Consider the following 15,536-nt stretch of genomic DNA (forward strand, 5'->3'; position numbering starts at 1 on the left):
ACACTGAAACAGCAGTCTATAATTTGAAAGAAATTTTAGAACTAAGAAAAGGCAATGTATATATAAGCCTATGCTATAAAACTGTGATTCTCTACCACCGTGCTAAATCATGTGTAAGCTACTTAACTTTTGATCCAGCCATTAATTAGTTTAAATGCAGAGCATAGTGGGCCAGATTCTCCTTTACACTGAGGCCACTTTACACCATTCTGGAAATGTAAAGAGTCTGAAACTAAGTGAAAATATAATTTACACCCTCTTTAGACACTGTTACACCCATAGGTAGCGAGTTATATGAACCCATGGTGCCCAAGTTCCACCAATATTTAGGAATGTGGGCCCGGCTCCACCAATGTTTGGGCTTACCATGCTTTCAGGGTCCGTCCTATGGACGGCACAGCTCTACTTGGACCTGTTCTAGGCGGCACTAAAAATTATACAAACCTGGCGCCCATGGTTACATCAGTAAAAGACCTTAAGGTAAATGAGAGTAAGGCCCTATAGCATTAATAGTAACCCTTTTCCTTCTGGGGAATTTTGAATGTGGTCTCTTTTGGTATCACCTGTCTTTTTGTGAAGTTAAGAAAGGCTTGAGTCTTCTCTACTGCAGTGATGTAAAGATGCTACACTGTGCTTGACCTACAGTAGCTGGACAAACAGTCTGCCAATAACAATAAGGTAGTCCAGTTACATCACTTCTCAAGTCAGTTATTATGGACTAGATTTTGATTTTAGGCACAGCCCTGAACAAGGGGTGGTGAGCAAGCTTCAGGATGCCAGCTGTAATGCTAGGAGGCATGATGCCACAGAGACAACCTTGCTCTCGCAGGATAGTCATTTGCCAAGGGAATGAGGAGATTTTACATTATTCCCTACATTTGCTCCATGGAGGGAGTAAACAGACTTGTCTGCCAACTCTACTGGTTTTCAGACCTTGCTAGGGATCCATGAAGAGGAGCAACCAATCAAAACTGCTTTCTGTGCTCAGGGTCAGCCTAGTGTCTCACGTCAGGAAGCCTGAAGAGCTTCTGCTTCCCACTTCCCAGCCAATGGACTGAGGGTACTTCTTAGTACAGCCAGTTAGGGATCAGCTGTTCCTACGGGCTCTGCAGGTCCTGTTATGGTTCCTTGTGCTGTCCGGGGGGCACAGAGAGAAGTGGGAAGAGTGAAGATCTTCCTAGATCTTCCTAGATCTTCAAGTCTAGCTTCCAAGATCTTCCTAGATCTTCAAGTCCATCTTAGCCCCCCTCCCCCCAGGTTTGGGAGGTTGGAAAGAAAAGATGATCCTCCCTGCACTGATCTCCATTCTATGGGTCTCCAAAAGTCGGGGGCGGGAGGGGGCTTTTTGATGTGAAATTGGTTGGGGATTTGTTTATTTTTAGCACAACAAAGTTTGTTTTTTTTGGTGGGGGTTGGTGTGAAATGTTGATGCTGAGATGGAAAAGAAGAATGAAATGCTTCCATGGGGGGGAGGGAGTGGAAGCAGGTAGAGGATGAATTACTGGAGTCTCTCTCTCCCTTCTCACTCTGTCCCCCTTCACCTCTTTCTGAGCATCTCAAGGCATGTTTATGCAAATCAGTTCACATTTATGCATATATATAAAGAGAGATTTTACATAAATGTGAAGTCTACTGCTAGTTTGCTCTGAGAGTTTTGGCAGCTCAAGTAAATAGGTGGGCAGTACCTGGTTATCCATGTAGGCCTGGCTCCAAGGCCTGAGTGGCCCACAGAGAAGTTTAAGGGGAGGCTCTCTTACTCCTTCTTATTCTCTGCAAAGGCACATAGTCCAAGTCACTATCTAGTCACGTATTATTAGGATGTATATCTGGTCATGATATGATTGACTCTGTTTTTTTGGTTCTGTGACACTGATGCAGAGGCAGAACAAGCTTGTATAGGTGGTATGATATTTAAAGTACAAACTGGCATTTGAATTTTGAGGCTTCTAACTCATAATGTTCTTTGAGAAAACCACAACATTGTCTAAAGGCCCACCCTCACCTTTAAATAACACAAGGACTATGGTCAATACAGTTTGTGTTTTTATGATTGTGTGCCACGTGTGGTTGGATCCATTGTTAATCATCAGTTCTTTTGGTATCTTCCAGTTTGTTCAGAATATATGTGAAAACATTCCATGTGAATATGAGCTAAAATACTGGGAGAGCCAGATTGTAACTTTATTCTTGAACGATGAACTCCGTTTTCAATGTAAAGCCAGAGTCTCAACTGGTGTAAATCAGTGTTTCCCTTGACTTCAGTGGAAATGCGCCAATTTATAGCAGGTGAGGGTCTAGTCCATAGTATGTACAGTGAAACATGTAGCGGGGAAGCTGCAACGTATACAAATGATTTGGTGTATGCAGATAATATTTGTCAGTGTGATGGAAGAAGAGTTGTGATTTAATGTTTAATGCTGGTAGGCAAAGTCACGCTAATTTTTATTTTGATCCTAAAGGCTATATGAAAGTCATACTACTGGTTCTTTTATAAAAATGAACTTGTGTTGAAAAATTACAAGTTTTTTTGCTAATGTAAAAATTCAGTTGTAAGTCAAACCAAAGAACTAGCCTTAAAAAAAAAAGAAGCACATACTCTTACATCTATCTTTGGTACTTATGTGAGCATCTCACAGCCTTTGATATATTTATGTTCATAACACCCCCATTTAGCAAATAGGGAACTGAAGCATAGAGGGCTAGATTCACAAAAGGACTTCACTTCACTTAAGGGTCTACCTACCACTTTAGGCACCTACATCCCAGAATCAGGCCCCACAGGGATTCATAAAACTCTTGCTCAGCCACTTCCAAACCTTGTAGGTGGCTAGATTTTTGTTTATGTGCCTATGTTTCTGCTTCTGCAGCCTCAGTGTAGGCAATGGCATCTAGACTCCTAAACTCTAGAACAATGCATGAACTAGGGGAACATAGGTATTCCTCTCCCAAAAACCCACAAAGAAGGGAAGGAGTAGGAGTTCCCTGGTAACTTTTAGCCCGGCAGTAGGGTACTGTCATAGGATAGTTCCCTGAGTTCTTTTCAATATCAGTCACTGACCACAACTCCTCCAGCTCTTTTTAACCACCACTGTGCCTTATTATATGTTATACTTACAATCAATAGCTAGCCTTTTCACTTACTTCTAGAGAATACTGTAGCAACCAGTCTTGCCTGCTTCTGCCTTCCCAGCATAGCCTTCCGGTTTGCTTATATAGTCATAGCTGCTGGGGCTATTTCCACCCAATTAGTCCCTTCTCTTCTCTTTCTTCTTGCGCATGTATTTAAACATACACTGTTTACTGCAATGACTACTGAAAACTGGAAGTCCCAATACCAATTGAAGATTCTTCCCCATCCCTTTCAGGACTGACTATTTCTTTTTCCATCAGACTTACGTTCCTCAGACTGACCCATCGGGTTGTGTTGGGGATGGAGATTTGTTGGAGTTTTTCAGCTGGGGATTTGCTCCCTGTTTGTTTTTGTTTTATTGTTATTTTAAATAATGTCAAAGAGATCCAGTGTTGCAGAGGCACGTTTTTATGTCAATAATACAGATGCATTTATTGTTATAGCAGTAAGCATTTTATTAAAAATAACCACTGTGTAAAAAATAGGGTGCAATATATTTCTTTGTTAAGCTTTTCTTTAGCTGCTTTCTGTTCCTTTTAACTTTTAAAAATCTAAGGAGCTATAGCTGCTTTCCAGGCCCAGGGCTGGAGTGTGCTGTTAGACACAGCCCCAAGCAGTGGGCAGAGTGTAAGCTGCACCATTCCAAGGCTAGCCCCAGGAACCTTGGACTAGATCCACAAAGGGACTTAGCATCCTAAATCAAAAATTTAGACCCTCAAAACCCTGCTCAGCTACCCTTTAACTCTGGGGGAACTAAATTCCCTAGGTGCCGATGATTTTGCCAGTAGATTCCCATAGGCACCCATGTTTCTGCCACTGAGCATATGCAAAGTTCCCTCAGTCCTGACACCTGGCACCTAGCTCGCAGCTAAGCCCCAGCAGGATTCACAAACTAGGTATTCCCTGGCCTATTTTGTCTGCGGGGCCCGATCCAGAGGGCATGCCCAGAGGCTGCCTATCAGATCAAGTGCCACATAAAACACTGCTGAAGGAAGACATGGTGATGCTCCTCACCCCCTTTACTCAATAACTAGAGCACTCATCAGGATGTGGCTCTCCTGGGTTCAAATCCCCATGCTGATCCCCTGATTCAGAGCAGGGATTTGAACCCAGATCTCCTAGTAACATACCCTAGCCACGGGGTCATTCTGGGGTGCTCTCCATCTCTCTTGTCAAAGCTGTTCCACTTTTTACAAGATAATTAAATATTAATTGGAGCAGGGACCAGAACCCAGGACACCCCCTCCCAGCTGTGTGCCCTAATCACCAGGTTATAGAGTCAATTCTCACTCCCGTTATGCCCCAATGAATGATTTGAACCTGTGTGTGTATATATGTATATGTAGTGAAAAGGGTGCCTAATCCAGGTCAGCACTAAGTCCAGGAAGAAGTTCAAGGCTGAGAATCTTGAGCAGAAGGAGACTCCTCCCATTAAATGCCTAACTCCCTTTGAGGGGCAGGGATCAGGCAACACCCCTCTTCTTAGCATTTTCTATTAGCTGCCTTAGGCAGCTCCCTGCTCAGCATGCTGACTTCTGTGAATCCTGTACTTAGGCACCTATCTCTCTCCATGCATTGTGTAGGGAGCCTGGGTGCCTAACTCAGAGCTGTAGATTCCACTAGGTGGCATGGTCAAGATTGGTTTCAGAATAGCAGCCATGTTAGTCTGTATCCACAAAAAGAAAAGGAGTACTTGTGGCACCATAGAGACTAACAAATGTATTTGAGTATAAGCATCCGATGAAGTGAGCTGTAGCTCACAAAAGCTTATGCTCAAATACATTGGTTAGTCTCTAAGGTGCCACATATCAGAGTAACAGCCGTGTTAGTCTGTATTCACAAAAAGAAAAGGAGTACTTTTGGCACCTTAGAGACTAACCAATTTATTTGAGCATAAGTTTTCGTGAGCTACAGCTCACTTCATCCGGTGCATCCACAAGTGCCACAAGTACTCCTTTTTTTAGAGTCAAGTCTGTCCATTCCCTGCCCTTTGGCTCAGTGTGGGGAGTAGAGGCTACACTCAAGGTCTGGGTAGCCCATGTAGAGGTTTCAGAGGGATCTCTGCAAGAACATATAACCCAAGTCACAATCTAGCCCAGTATTTAATTTTCTGGGGAATGGAAATGGATATTTTTTCTCTTTCACCACATAATTGACTGTGATCTCATTGCTCATTGTATTGATTTGTACCTAGGATATATTGTCTGGTAGAATCAGAAAAGTTACATTAATTATTTTTTCTTAATTAAAACACTATTTGTTTTTTATGTGAGATGCGCCTCACATTTCTTGGGATTTGTAAGGGAAAGGTTAGTGGATTGCATTTTCTGTTTGTTGGGAGCTATTTATGAAATATAATGCTACGTTGATTAGTCTAAGAAACCGCAATACTTATTTTAATCCAATACTTGTATGTAAGCGTCCAATGTACAATACATACTCTATTTAGCAAATGCACAAGCAGAGGAATCAGACACTAAATTCTGTCTGTAATCCAATCGGAACTAGCTCATGGTTTTCCATGTAAAGAGCAGAAGTGATGAGAACTGTTACAACTACACAGTGGCAAAGTTAAACACATCTAAAGCTTTTTCCATGGTCTGATTGTTGATGTGCAGTCTCTGTGTTTGCTTGCTTTCCTGCTACATTGCTGTGCTCAATTTAATTAAATGCTGCTTGGGACCATGGTTTTATTTTTGTTTTATGTGCACACCACATGGATTTATACTTTCCTTTTTTTTGATGGGGGTGGATTTTTTTTTGCATTTTTATCATGTTTTTTCCCATTTCTATTCACTCCTCATCTTAGGATTTCACATCCTCTGAAGTGCGAGTGTAACCACTGCAAGTTCATCCACTGCTGCTACTTGCGAATGCCTGCAACGTGCACAAGGCTCAGACATTATGGGGACAACTCAGGTACTATTTTAACCTCCTAGGAAATGCATTTATTTCCAGTGAAGAAACTGCTTCCCCACTGCACTGAGAATACAAAATGGCTATTTGGATTCCTAGTGTTAGATAACATCATATGGGGGCTAGTTCTGCGGTGCTTACTGATATTGAGTCATATTGAAATCAGTGGGACTACTCCAAGAGTGTGGTCCTACTCCAGGGGAGTAGAAGTGGCAAAATCTGGCCCAAAGAAGAACCATTGGTATCCTGAACATTCATGCTGGCTGTTGACATAGGAACGTTTACATTATAAAATTTTCTAATTAGAATTCAAGTTAGCAATTTAATTGCAACCAAGTTTAATTTCTACCATTTCAATATTAAAACAAACCAACAAATTCTGCAATCTTGTTAAAACCAAAAGAAATTAAAATGTGTGGAAAGAAGTGCACTTATGTTTACAAATATCATATAAAGACTATTACAGCAGTGCCCCCTAGTGTTGCTCTAATTAAAGTGTCAGTGTTGTCAAGATAAAATCCCATTTTAAGAAATATATTTATTAGAGGCCAAATCCTGCATCCTTTACTCACATGAGCAAATCATTAAAATATGCAAACAACTAATGGGAGAAGAGCTGTGTGTAAGCTTGAAATATTGTGTCTCTCATCAACAGAAGTTGGGCCAATAAAAGATATTACCTCATCCACTTTGTCTCTCTAAGTGGAGAAGGATAAGACTCCAGGTATTTGTATGTGGGTGGGTTTTGGGGATTTTTGTTTTTAAATTTCTGAACATGGTATTGTTAAGCCTGAAGTATTTTTATAAACTTTTTTAAATTGGGGAAATGTCACTTTTATCAAATTATAAAAGAACTATATTTATTGTTTATTGTTTGTTGTTGTTGCATATCCAGAAGTCGAAACTAAATAAAAAGTCCACGCCTTAAGCCATATTTAGAGTCCTTTTGGAGTTTCACTTTAAGTTGTTTTGAATACGTTAAAAGGACCAATTTGTTACTGGAATTCTGGCTCCCTTGACAACAGTGAGCTTTAAAAAAAAAAATTTTCTTTTAACACTGTAACAGGAGAGAGGTAGGACCAGCAAATCAAATTTTGGGTTATTCATATAGTTGTATGGAATATTAACCACAGAGCTTGACTGTAATCATAGTTTTATGTTTGAATAATACAGACGTGGTTCATGTATTGAAGTGTATTTGGTCCCTGTTTGTGTGGCCATTTTTTCATATGGCCACAGTGTGCTGGTGAAAGTGTAAATGAATCTTGAAATTCACATGAACAATTTATCTAAAAAAAATCACACCAGAGGCTATTTGTTCATTATGATAATTTAAATTTAACTCATCCATTCAAAGAGCAGAAACAATATCATGCGACTTTGGTGACTAATCACACACCACAAATATCAAATGAACAGCGTATGAACACCCCCACAGAGAAATTTGAATAAACTATTTCAACAAATACATCTTAAAAATATCTTCAATATCATTAATGGTTTTGTGGGAATGAGTTTGATAATACAGGAGTTTCCTGGAAAGAAACTCAACATGCAAAAGGAAATATACCAACTATTATCGCTATCTTTTCAGACTCCTGTTTCAAACTTTATGTTTTAAGTTCCCTAACCTTGAGCAGTTGAGGTCATTTGTTTTGATGGCTCTCACTTCTTGATCTGTTTTGTAAACAAGTATTGGCCATTAATGCTGGCAGGCTACTTATCCTTGCAGCATTAAAACTAATTAAATTGCCAGCAGAGTCTTAAATTCCATTCTTAGGCTAGTCCTGATATGTGACGGGATATGTCCCTACATGGGGGAAGATATATGCTAACATACATAAACTAACACAATAATAGATGTAATTAAGGATGAATTACAAAGATCACCATGTTGTCTAAACCTAGCAATATATATACATTCTTTTTTAATCTTTTTCATATGGCTGAATGTAAGGCAGTGTTAATAACCTTGAAAACCATCTCCTGGACTCAAGTTTTTTCCAGTGTGAATTCCCTAACTACTCTTGTTTTGCTGACCTAGATTCAATTTTAATCTTTTATGGGATCTTTGTTTTAGATTCTCACCTATTTAAACGTAAATTCAGAATAGCACAACTTATTTTGGAATGAACTTACTACAGATATAGAATGCTTCTAAAATCACACTTTCATTTGTCTATGACATGGGTGGACAAACTTTTTGGCTCAAGGGCCACAGTGGGGTTGCGCAACCGTATGGAGGGCTGGATAGGGAAGGCTGTGCCTCCCCAAACAGCCTGGTCCCTGCCCCCTATCCGCCCCCTCCCATTTTCCACCCCCCTCAGAACCCATCCAACCCCCCTGCTCCTTGATCCCTGACTGCCCCATCCCAGGACTCCCCGCCTCTCATTGCCCCCCCCCAGGTCTCCCCATCCAACCCCCCCACTCCCTGTCCCCGACTACTACGACCCCTATCCACACCCCCACTCCCTGACAGGCCCCTCGGGACTCCCATGCCCTATCGAATCCACCCTGTTCCCCGTCCTCTGACCCTCCTCCCAGAACCTCCACCCCCTGGGACCCCACCCCTTATCCCCCTCGCTCCCTGTTCCTCACTGCCACGACCCCTATCCACACCCCTGCCCCTAACTGCCCCTCGGGAACCCCACCCCATATCCAACTCCCCCTGCTCCCCATCCCCTGACTGCCCCCCCGAACCTCTGCGCCACCCAACTGCTCCCTGCTCCTTGTCCCCTGACTGCCCCTGGGGACCCCCTTCCCCTTATCTAACCCCCGCTCGCCGCCCCCTTACCATGCCAGAGCCAGCCACGCCGCTGCGCTGCCCGACTGGAGTGGCAGGCCAGAGCGCTGCCCGTGCAGCAGCATGGCTGCGGGAGAGGGGAGACAGCGGGGGAGGGACCGGGGACTAGCCGCCCCGGTCGGGAGCTCAGGGGCCAGGCAGGACTTTGCCACAGGCTGGATGTGGCCCGTGGGCCGTAGTTTGCCCACCTTTGGACTATGAGCTTTGCGGGTATGTGGTGTCACCAGTTCAGTGTATGGCAGTTTTTGTGTTGCATTTCATCCAATTTTTAGCTTTCTGCTATTAGTTTATATTAAACATTTTTTAACCATCAATACAGTTAGTTATTGTTAAATCACATAGGATCTAATAGATTATTTATTCTGTTGTATTGAGATGGCTACCGTGCCCCTCACCTGTTGACACTCACAATAGCTGCACAGATTAAAATTTACCCTTTTGCAGAGAGCCAGCATGAGGCCTATGAGAGACAGATGTGATGTTTTGGAAGCATGGAATATTCACACTATTACACACTATTATATTGAGATGTGACAGATGCTATGTGAGATGGGTTCCCCCAGGGTGCCACCTGGAACTGGCATACCACTGAGCCGTCTGACCCAGCAGCCTGGGCTCCCTCTCACACTGTGCTGCTGTGACAAATTGCAAAGCCCTCTCAGCTTGCACTTTCACCAGCATTCACACAGGTAGGGACACACCCAGCTGCAGTTACATGCAGGCTCTTTAACCACGAGCCTCCCAGCCTCGGACCCCAGAGCAGTACTGTCCTGCTCTGGTCAAATCTGGCCAGTATATGGGTTTAATACCCAATCCGCCTGTCCCTCAATGTGAAGAGGACCATGCACACTTGTGGTAACCAAGCTGAGATTTTCCCCAGACACCTGAGTCAAACACACACTGATTTGTATTAAAACATAAAATAAGTTTATTAACTACAAAAGGATATAGATTTTAAGTGATTACAGGGGGTCCCTGCTATGCATCTTCCCCTTATCCATCGTTTTGCATATCCTTCGCTCATCAATAGGGGAATGTGTTCCGATTCATGTTGGTCCCGATCTGCGTATCTGTCATTTGTAATTTACTTGCTTCACTTTTTTTGTTGCTTTTCTGTGGGTGTTTAGCACCCACCGGCAGCCAGCACCTCTTGTCTGCCGAGATCAACTCCTCTCCCCCGCCGCCCAGCGCCTCCTGCCTGCCACGATCAGCTGTTCAGCGGCATGCAGGAGACACTGGAAGGGAGACGAAGGAGCAGGGAGGGGGCGAGCTTGGAGAATGCGGCAGAACTGGGCAAGAAGAGGCGGGGCAGGCTGTGAGTACAGTACTATACAGTACTACCCATCATGAGTGGAAAAGTGTTCAAAGTCTTGAGAGTGGGCCTGTGTCTAAGAGGCTATGTAAAAGTGTGACACTAGAAGTGAAATTAGATGTTATAAAGCGTACTGAAAGAAGTGGGCATGCAGCCAACATTCCTCTTATTCTCTGTTTGCCTGCTATGACGATACACACAGGATTTTTAAGAGTGCTGATCAAATTCATGAGAGCACTAGAAGTGCTATGAAATTGTCATAGATGAAGATAACAAAACAGAGAAGCAGTAAAATGGAGAAGATGGAATGTTTGCTGGCTGATTGGATTGATGACCTCCATCAAAAGAAAATGCCTGTGAGTTTAAGCTTGATTCAGGAAAAGGCCAGAAGCCTGTATAATGATTTAAAGGAAGGAGAGGGGGAGAGCTCCATAGCAGTAAAGGAGACCTTCAATGCTAGTCATGGGTGGTTCCACAGATTCCAGAAGCATGCCAATCTACATAATGTAAAACTCACAGGAGAAGCGGCTAATGTGGATGAAGAAGTGGCTGAAATGTTTCCTGCGCAGCTAAAGAAAATTGTTTCAGAAGGTGGCTATTCTCCAAAACAATGAGATGGGCCTTTACTGGAAGCAGATGCCAACGAGGACTTATATTTATCATGATGAGAAGACTGCTCCCGGATTCAAAGCCTCAAAGGACTGCTTAACCCTCCTGCTTGGGAAAAATGCAGAAGGTGATTACAAGTTGAAACCCTTGCTTGCCTACCATAGTGAAAACCCAAGAGCAATGAGGGGCTACGTTAAGTCTCATCTCCCCGTAATTTGGAAGTCAAACGGAAAGGACTGGATAACACACAGTATTTTCCATGAGTGGTTTGTAGACCATGCTGTACCTGAATTTAAGGCTTACTGTCAGAAGGAAAATTTGGCCTTTAAGATTCTCCTTCTGCTGGATAATGCAAGTGCCCACAAACTGGACTACGAAGCCCTCTGCCGCAATGTCAGTGTCCTATTTTTGCCACCCAACACAACATCGTTGCTGCAACCTATGGACCAGAGTGTAAAGGCCACGTTCAAGGCTTATTACCTACGGAGGATGTTCTCCATGCTGATTAAGGAGACGGCAGGTAAAGGAAAGCCCAGTGTAAAGGAGTTTTGAAATTCCTACAACATTTTGAATGGCATGGAAAACTTTGATGCACTGGGGGAGGAGGTCACTTCGCAATGTATGAACAGCATTTGGCACCGTGCATGGCCAGACGCTGTTCACAGCTTTGTCGGATTTCATGCCATTCCTACTCTCCAGCAAGAAATCATCAAGTTGACAAAGAATGTTGGCTCCAAGGAGGTGGAGGAGGAGGATGTAGAGGAGTTGTTGGAGTCTCACGCTGAAGAACTGACAAATGAGGAACTGATTGAGCTGGACCAACAATGGATATCCTAAGAAAAGAAGGATGACGATGAAGATGACGTAGGGCAGGAAGCCAGGAGTCTGACGGCAAAGAATCTCTCCTGTTTCTTTGGATTGCTGGATGAGATGACGGAAATCATACAGAGCGGCAATCCTTTTTGTGAATGTTCTGCCAAAGTCTCCAAGGTTTCAATGATGCAGTGGCTTGCTACAGGGAGAGCTGTCATTCAAAGGTTCATGCAGGAGAGCAGACGTTGATACAATCCTTTTTAGGACTTCTGCAACCGAATAGCCAGCCCAAGAATACCCAGCGCCACCTTACCTAATTAAGTGTAATTGACACTGTTTTATCTTACTGTATTTACTGTATTAAAATGTTCTATGTGTTTGAACAGTGTTAGTAGGATTCTACATTATTTTATTCAATGTTTTATGTGTAAAATGTGTACTATATAACCTGTCATTGTAAAAAGGTACATTGTTTAGGCAAAAAGAGCATTGTCATAGGCGAATGTGTTGACACTGTGAACACATCCCCCTGTTATTCCATTATTTCTTATGGGGAAAAATTCCCCAGTATCAGTTGTTTCGGTATCTGTCGCCCTTTTCAAGAACATAACCCCGACGTATACTGGGGACCCCCTATATAAGTGATAGCAAACAGATCAAAGCAGATTACCTAGTAAATAAACAAAACCACAAGCTGAGTTTAACATACTAGATAGGTAGGATATGAATTAGCAAATTCTCTCCCTGAGTGATAAACAGGCTGGCAGATTCTTAAGGCATAAGCTGCCTTTGCTTTTCAGCTTGGGTTTCCCAGCTTTTCATACACCAGCTAAAAATCCCTTTAGCCTGGGACCATCATTTCCCCCAGTTCAGTCTTTGTTTCTCAGGTGTTTTCAGGTGTGTTGTTGTAGGGAGAGTGAGGTACCATCATGATGCCCGTTCCCCCTTCTATATCTTCTTCTCACTTGCTGGAAAGCTCTTTTGCTGTGACCTGGGTTTCACAGATCCCATTGTGTAGTGCTATCTCTGAGAGGTTTCTATTGTACACAGTTCCTGGGGTAATACTTGTGCTTGTGTGCATTTCCTCAATAAGCCATTAACATTATTTGGCCTTTTTACTGTTGTACCTGAAAGGCTGCTTGTGGGTGTTTTTAAACTCACAACATGTTTCAGTAACACATACATAGCCAAACTTCATAAATTCACAAACAATGATACCACATACAATCCAATGCAATATTAATGTCTAGCAGATCAAGACTTTTAGAATGATACCTCACAAGACATACTTTGGGCAAAACATATCTTAATTATATGACAATGGTGAATAAGGGGGTACCAGGGTGTCACACTATGATCACATGGAATCTTCAAAGACTACTGAATCACTATTATACTATACATGTTATGTATATCTTCATGAGCTAGTTAGGGAGTGTGTTTTTGGCTCAGTGGGTGGGCTTAAAGATATTTTTACAAGAACTAAAGTCATACTGGGGAAGAATTAATGCAAATGCCTAATGTGGATAACAAGTATATGGCAGTTTTGGCCCCTGGGGAAACAGCATATACTGGTTTGACCTGGTTCAAGAGGTTGGCAGTCAAAGAACCTGAAATAGTATGATGATTGCCCTGATCCAGGTGGTCTACCACAATTCAGGTCAACTGTACCTGTATTCCCCCTCCATGGTCCAGCAGGGGCACCCACTCTAGGCCACCAGCTCCTCAGCTGTTACCTCTCTTGAGCAGAGATCTGTATCTCCTTCCCTCCTAGCTGGAGTTTTTCCATACTTCATAGTTCCTGGCCTACACTATGAGCACCCCAGCAAGATAGACTGCCTAAGCAGGCCTGCTTTGCTTTCTCCTCAGAGGCTATAAACAGCATAATTGCCCACAGTTACCACACAGCCCTTTCTAAGCAAGCACATTTATTTTTAAAGTGAAAGCATTACAGAGAAAACATATTAAAAACAACAGAAGAACATATACGTATGCTAATAAGCTTACCAGAGATCACCCCCCAATTCCAACAAGGGCGGTAGGAGTCAGTCCTTCAAATCCTACTGTCAAGGTTTCTTCCTCACTCTGAACTCTGGGGTATAGATGTGGGGACCTGCATGAAAAACCCCTTAAGCTTATTTTTACCAGCTTAGGTTAAAACTTCCCCAAGGTACAAATTATTTTACCTTTTGTCCCTGGACTTTTTTCCTGCCACCACCAAGCGTCTAACAAATATAACAGGGAAGAGCCCACTTGGAAACGTCTTTCCCCTCAAAATCCCCCCAAGCCCTTCATCCCCCTTCCCTGGGGAAGGCTTGATAAAAATCCTCACCAATTTGCATACATGAACACAGACCCAAACCCTTGGATCTTAAGAACAATGAAAAATCAATCAGGTTCTTAAAAGAAGAATTTTAATTGAAGAAAGAGTAAAAGAATCACCTCTGTAAAATCAGAATGGTAAATACCTTACAGGGTAATCGGATTCAAAACATAGAGAATCCCTCTAGGCTAAATCTTAAGTTACAAAAAGACACAAGAACAGGTATATACATTCCATACAGCACAACTTATTTTATCAGCCATTTAAACAAAACAGAATCTAATGCATATCTAACTAGATTGCTTACTGACTTTTTACAGGAGTTCTGACCTGCATTCCTGCTCTGTTCCCGGCAAAAAGAACACACAGACAGAGAGAGCCCTTTGTTTCCCCCTCCTCCAGGTTTGAAAGTATCTTGTCTCCTCATTGGTCATTTTGGTCAGGTGCCAGTGAGGTTGTCTTAGCTTCTTAACCCTTTACAGGTGAAAGGGTTTTTCCTCTGGCCAGGAGGGATTTAAAGGTGTTTACCCTTCCCTTTACATTTATGACACCTATAAAGGGGTTTTTCTGTGGTTACAAGTTCAAAACACCTATTAGCTCAGAACAAGCACTCCTATGACTCTGTGAACCACTCCTTTATACAGTTTAAACCTTTGATCTTGGGACCTTGGGAACAGGTAATCAACAGACAATCACCCCCTCCTCAGAGTGTAGTTTCAAAGGGTAAAGGGGGGGAACAACAGTTTGCATACATCTTCCATCTAGATATTTCCCAGGAAGTCCTCTGAACACACATTGTGCCAAAAGTTCATTCTTGTCTGCCACGTTGTTTCATATAGTACTTTGATCATTCAGGTCCAAAATAATACATAATGTTTGCATTTAATACAATGCATATATACTTAATTCAGTAAGATGTGCCAAAGTTTTTGCAGGAAATTGCCATAAATCTCACAAGGCCAATCTCAGGCAATTCAAGAACTGACGTGAAACTGTTACCAAGAGAGACAGACCCTGTGGAAAGGACCTGAAGTACTTTAATCCTATCAGGGTCTCAGTATGGAAGATGGGTGACTGCCTAGTAAAGTAAGAACATAAGTATGTATAAGAACTTAAGAATGGCCCTACTGGGTCAGACCAAAGGTCCATCTAGCCCAGTATCCTGTCTTCTGACAGTGTCCGGTGTCAGGTGCCCCAGAGGGAATGAACAGAACAGGTAATCATCAAGTGATCCATCCACTGTTGCTCATTCCCAGCTTCTGGCAAACAGAAGGTAGGGACACCATTCCTGCCCATCCTGGCTAATAGCCATTGATCGACCTATCCTCCATGAATTTATCTAGTTCTTTTTTGAACCCTCTTATGGTCTTGGCCTTCGCAACATCCTCTGGCAAGGGGTTCCATAGGTTGACTGTGCCTTGTGTGAAGAAATACTTCCTTTTATTTGTTTTAAACCTGCTGCCTATTAATTTCATTTGGTGACCCCTAGTTCTTGTGTTATGAGAAGTAGTAAATAACACTTCCTTTCTCTAAACCAGTCATGATTTTATAGACCTCAATCATATCTCCCCGTAGCCGTCTCTTTTCCAAGCTGAAAAGTCCCAGTCTTATTAATCTCTCCTCATATGGA

At 42.6% G+C, this 15,536-nt stretch overlaps 1 protein-coding gene across 1 annotated transcript in view; it reads left to right on the forward strand.

Annotated features, from left to right (window-relative positions):
* Positions 1-15,536, forward strand: part of DLGAP2 (DLG associated protein 2) — a 709,806-nt gene that overhangs the window by 47,227 nt on the left and 647,043 nt on the right. The window contains exon 2 of the mRNA XM_084623310.1: positions 5,940-6,049. Within this exon, the coding sequence (XP_084479436.1) occupies positions 6,035-6,049 (15 nt within the window). The 5' untranslated portion in view covers positions 5,940-6,034. The remainder of the gene's footprint in view (positions 1-5,939; positions 6,050-15,536) is intronic.

Source organism: Lepidochelys olivacea (genome assembly GCF_965140295.1).
Source record: "Lepidochelys olivacea isolate rLepOli2 genome assembly, chromosome: 3".
In the NCBI taxonomy this organism is placed as follows: domain Eukaryota; kingdom Metazoa; phylum Chordata; order Testudines; family Cheloniidae; genus Lepidochelys; species Lepidochelys olivacea.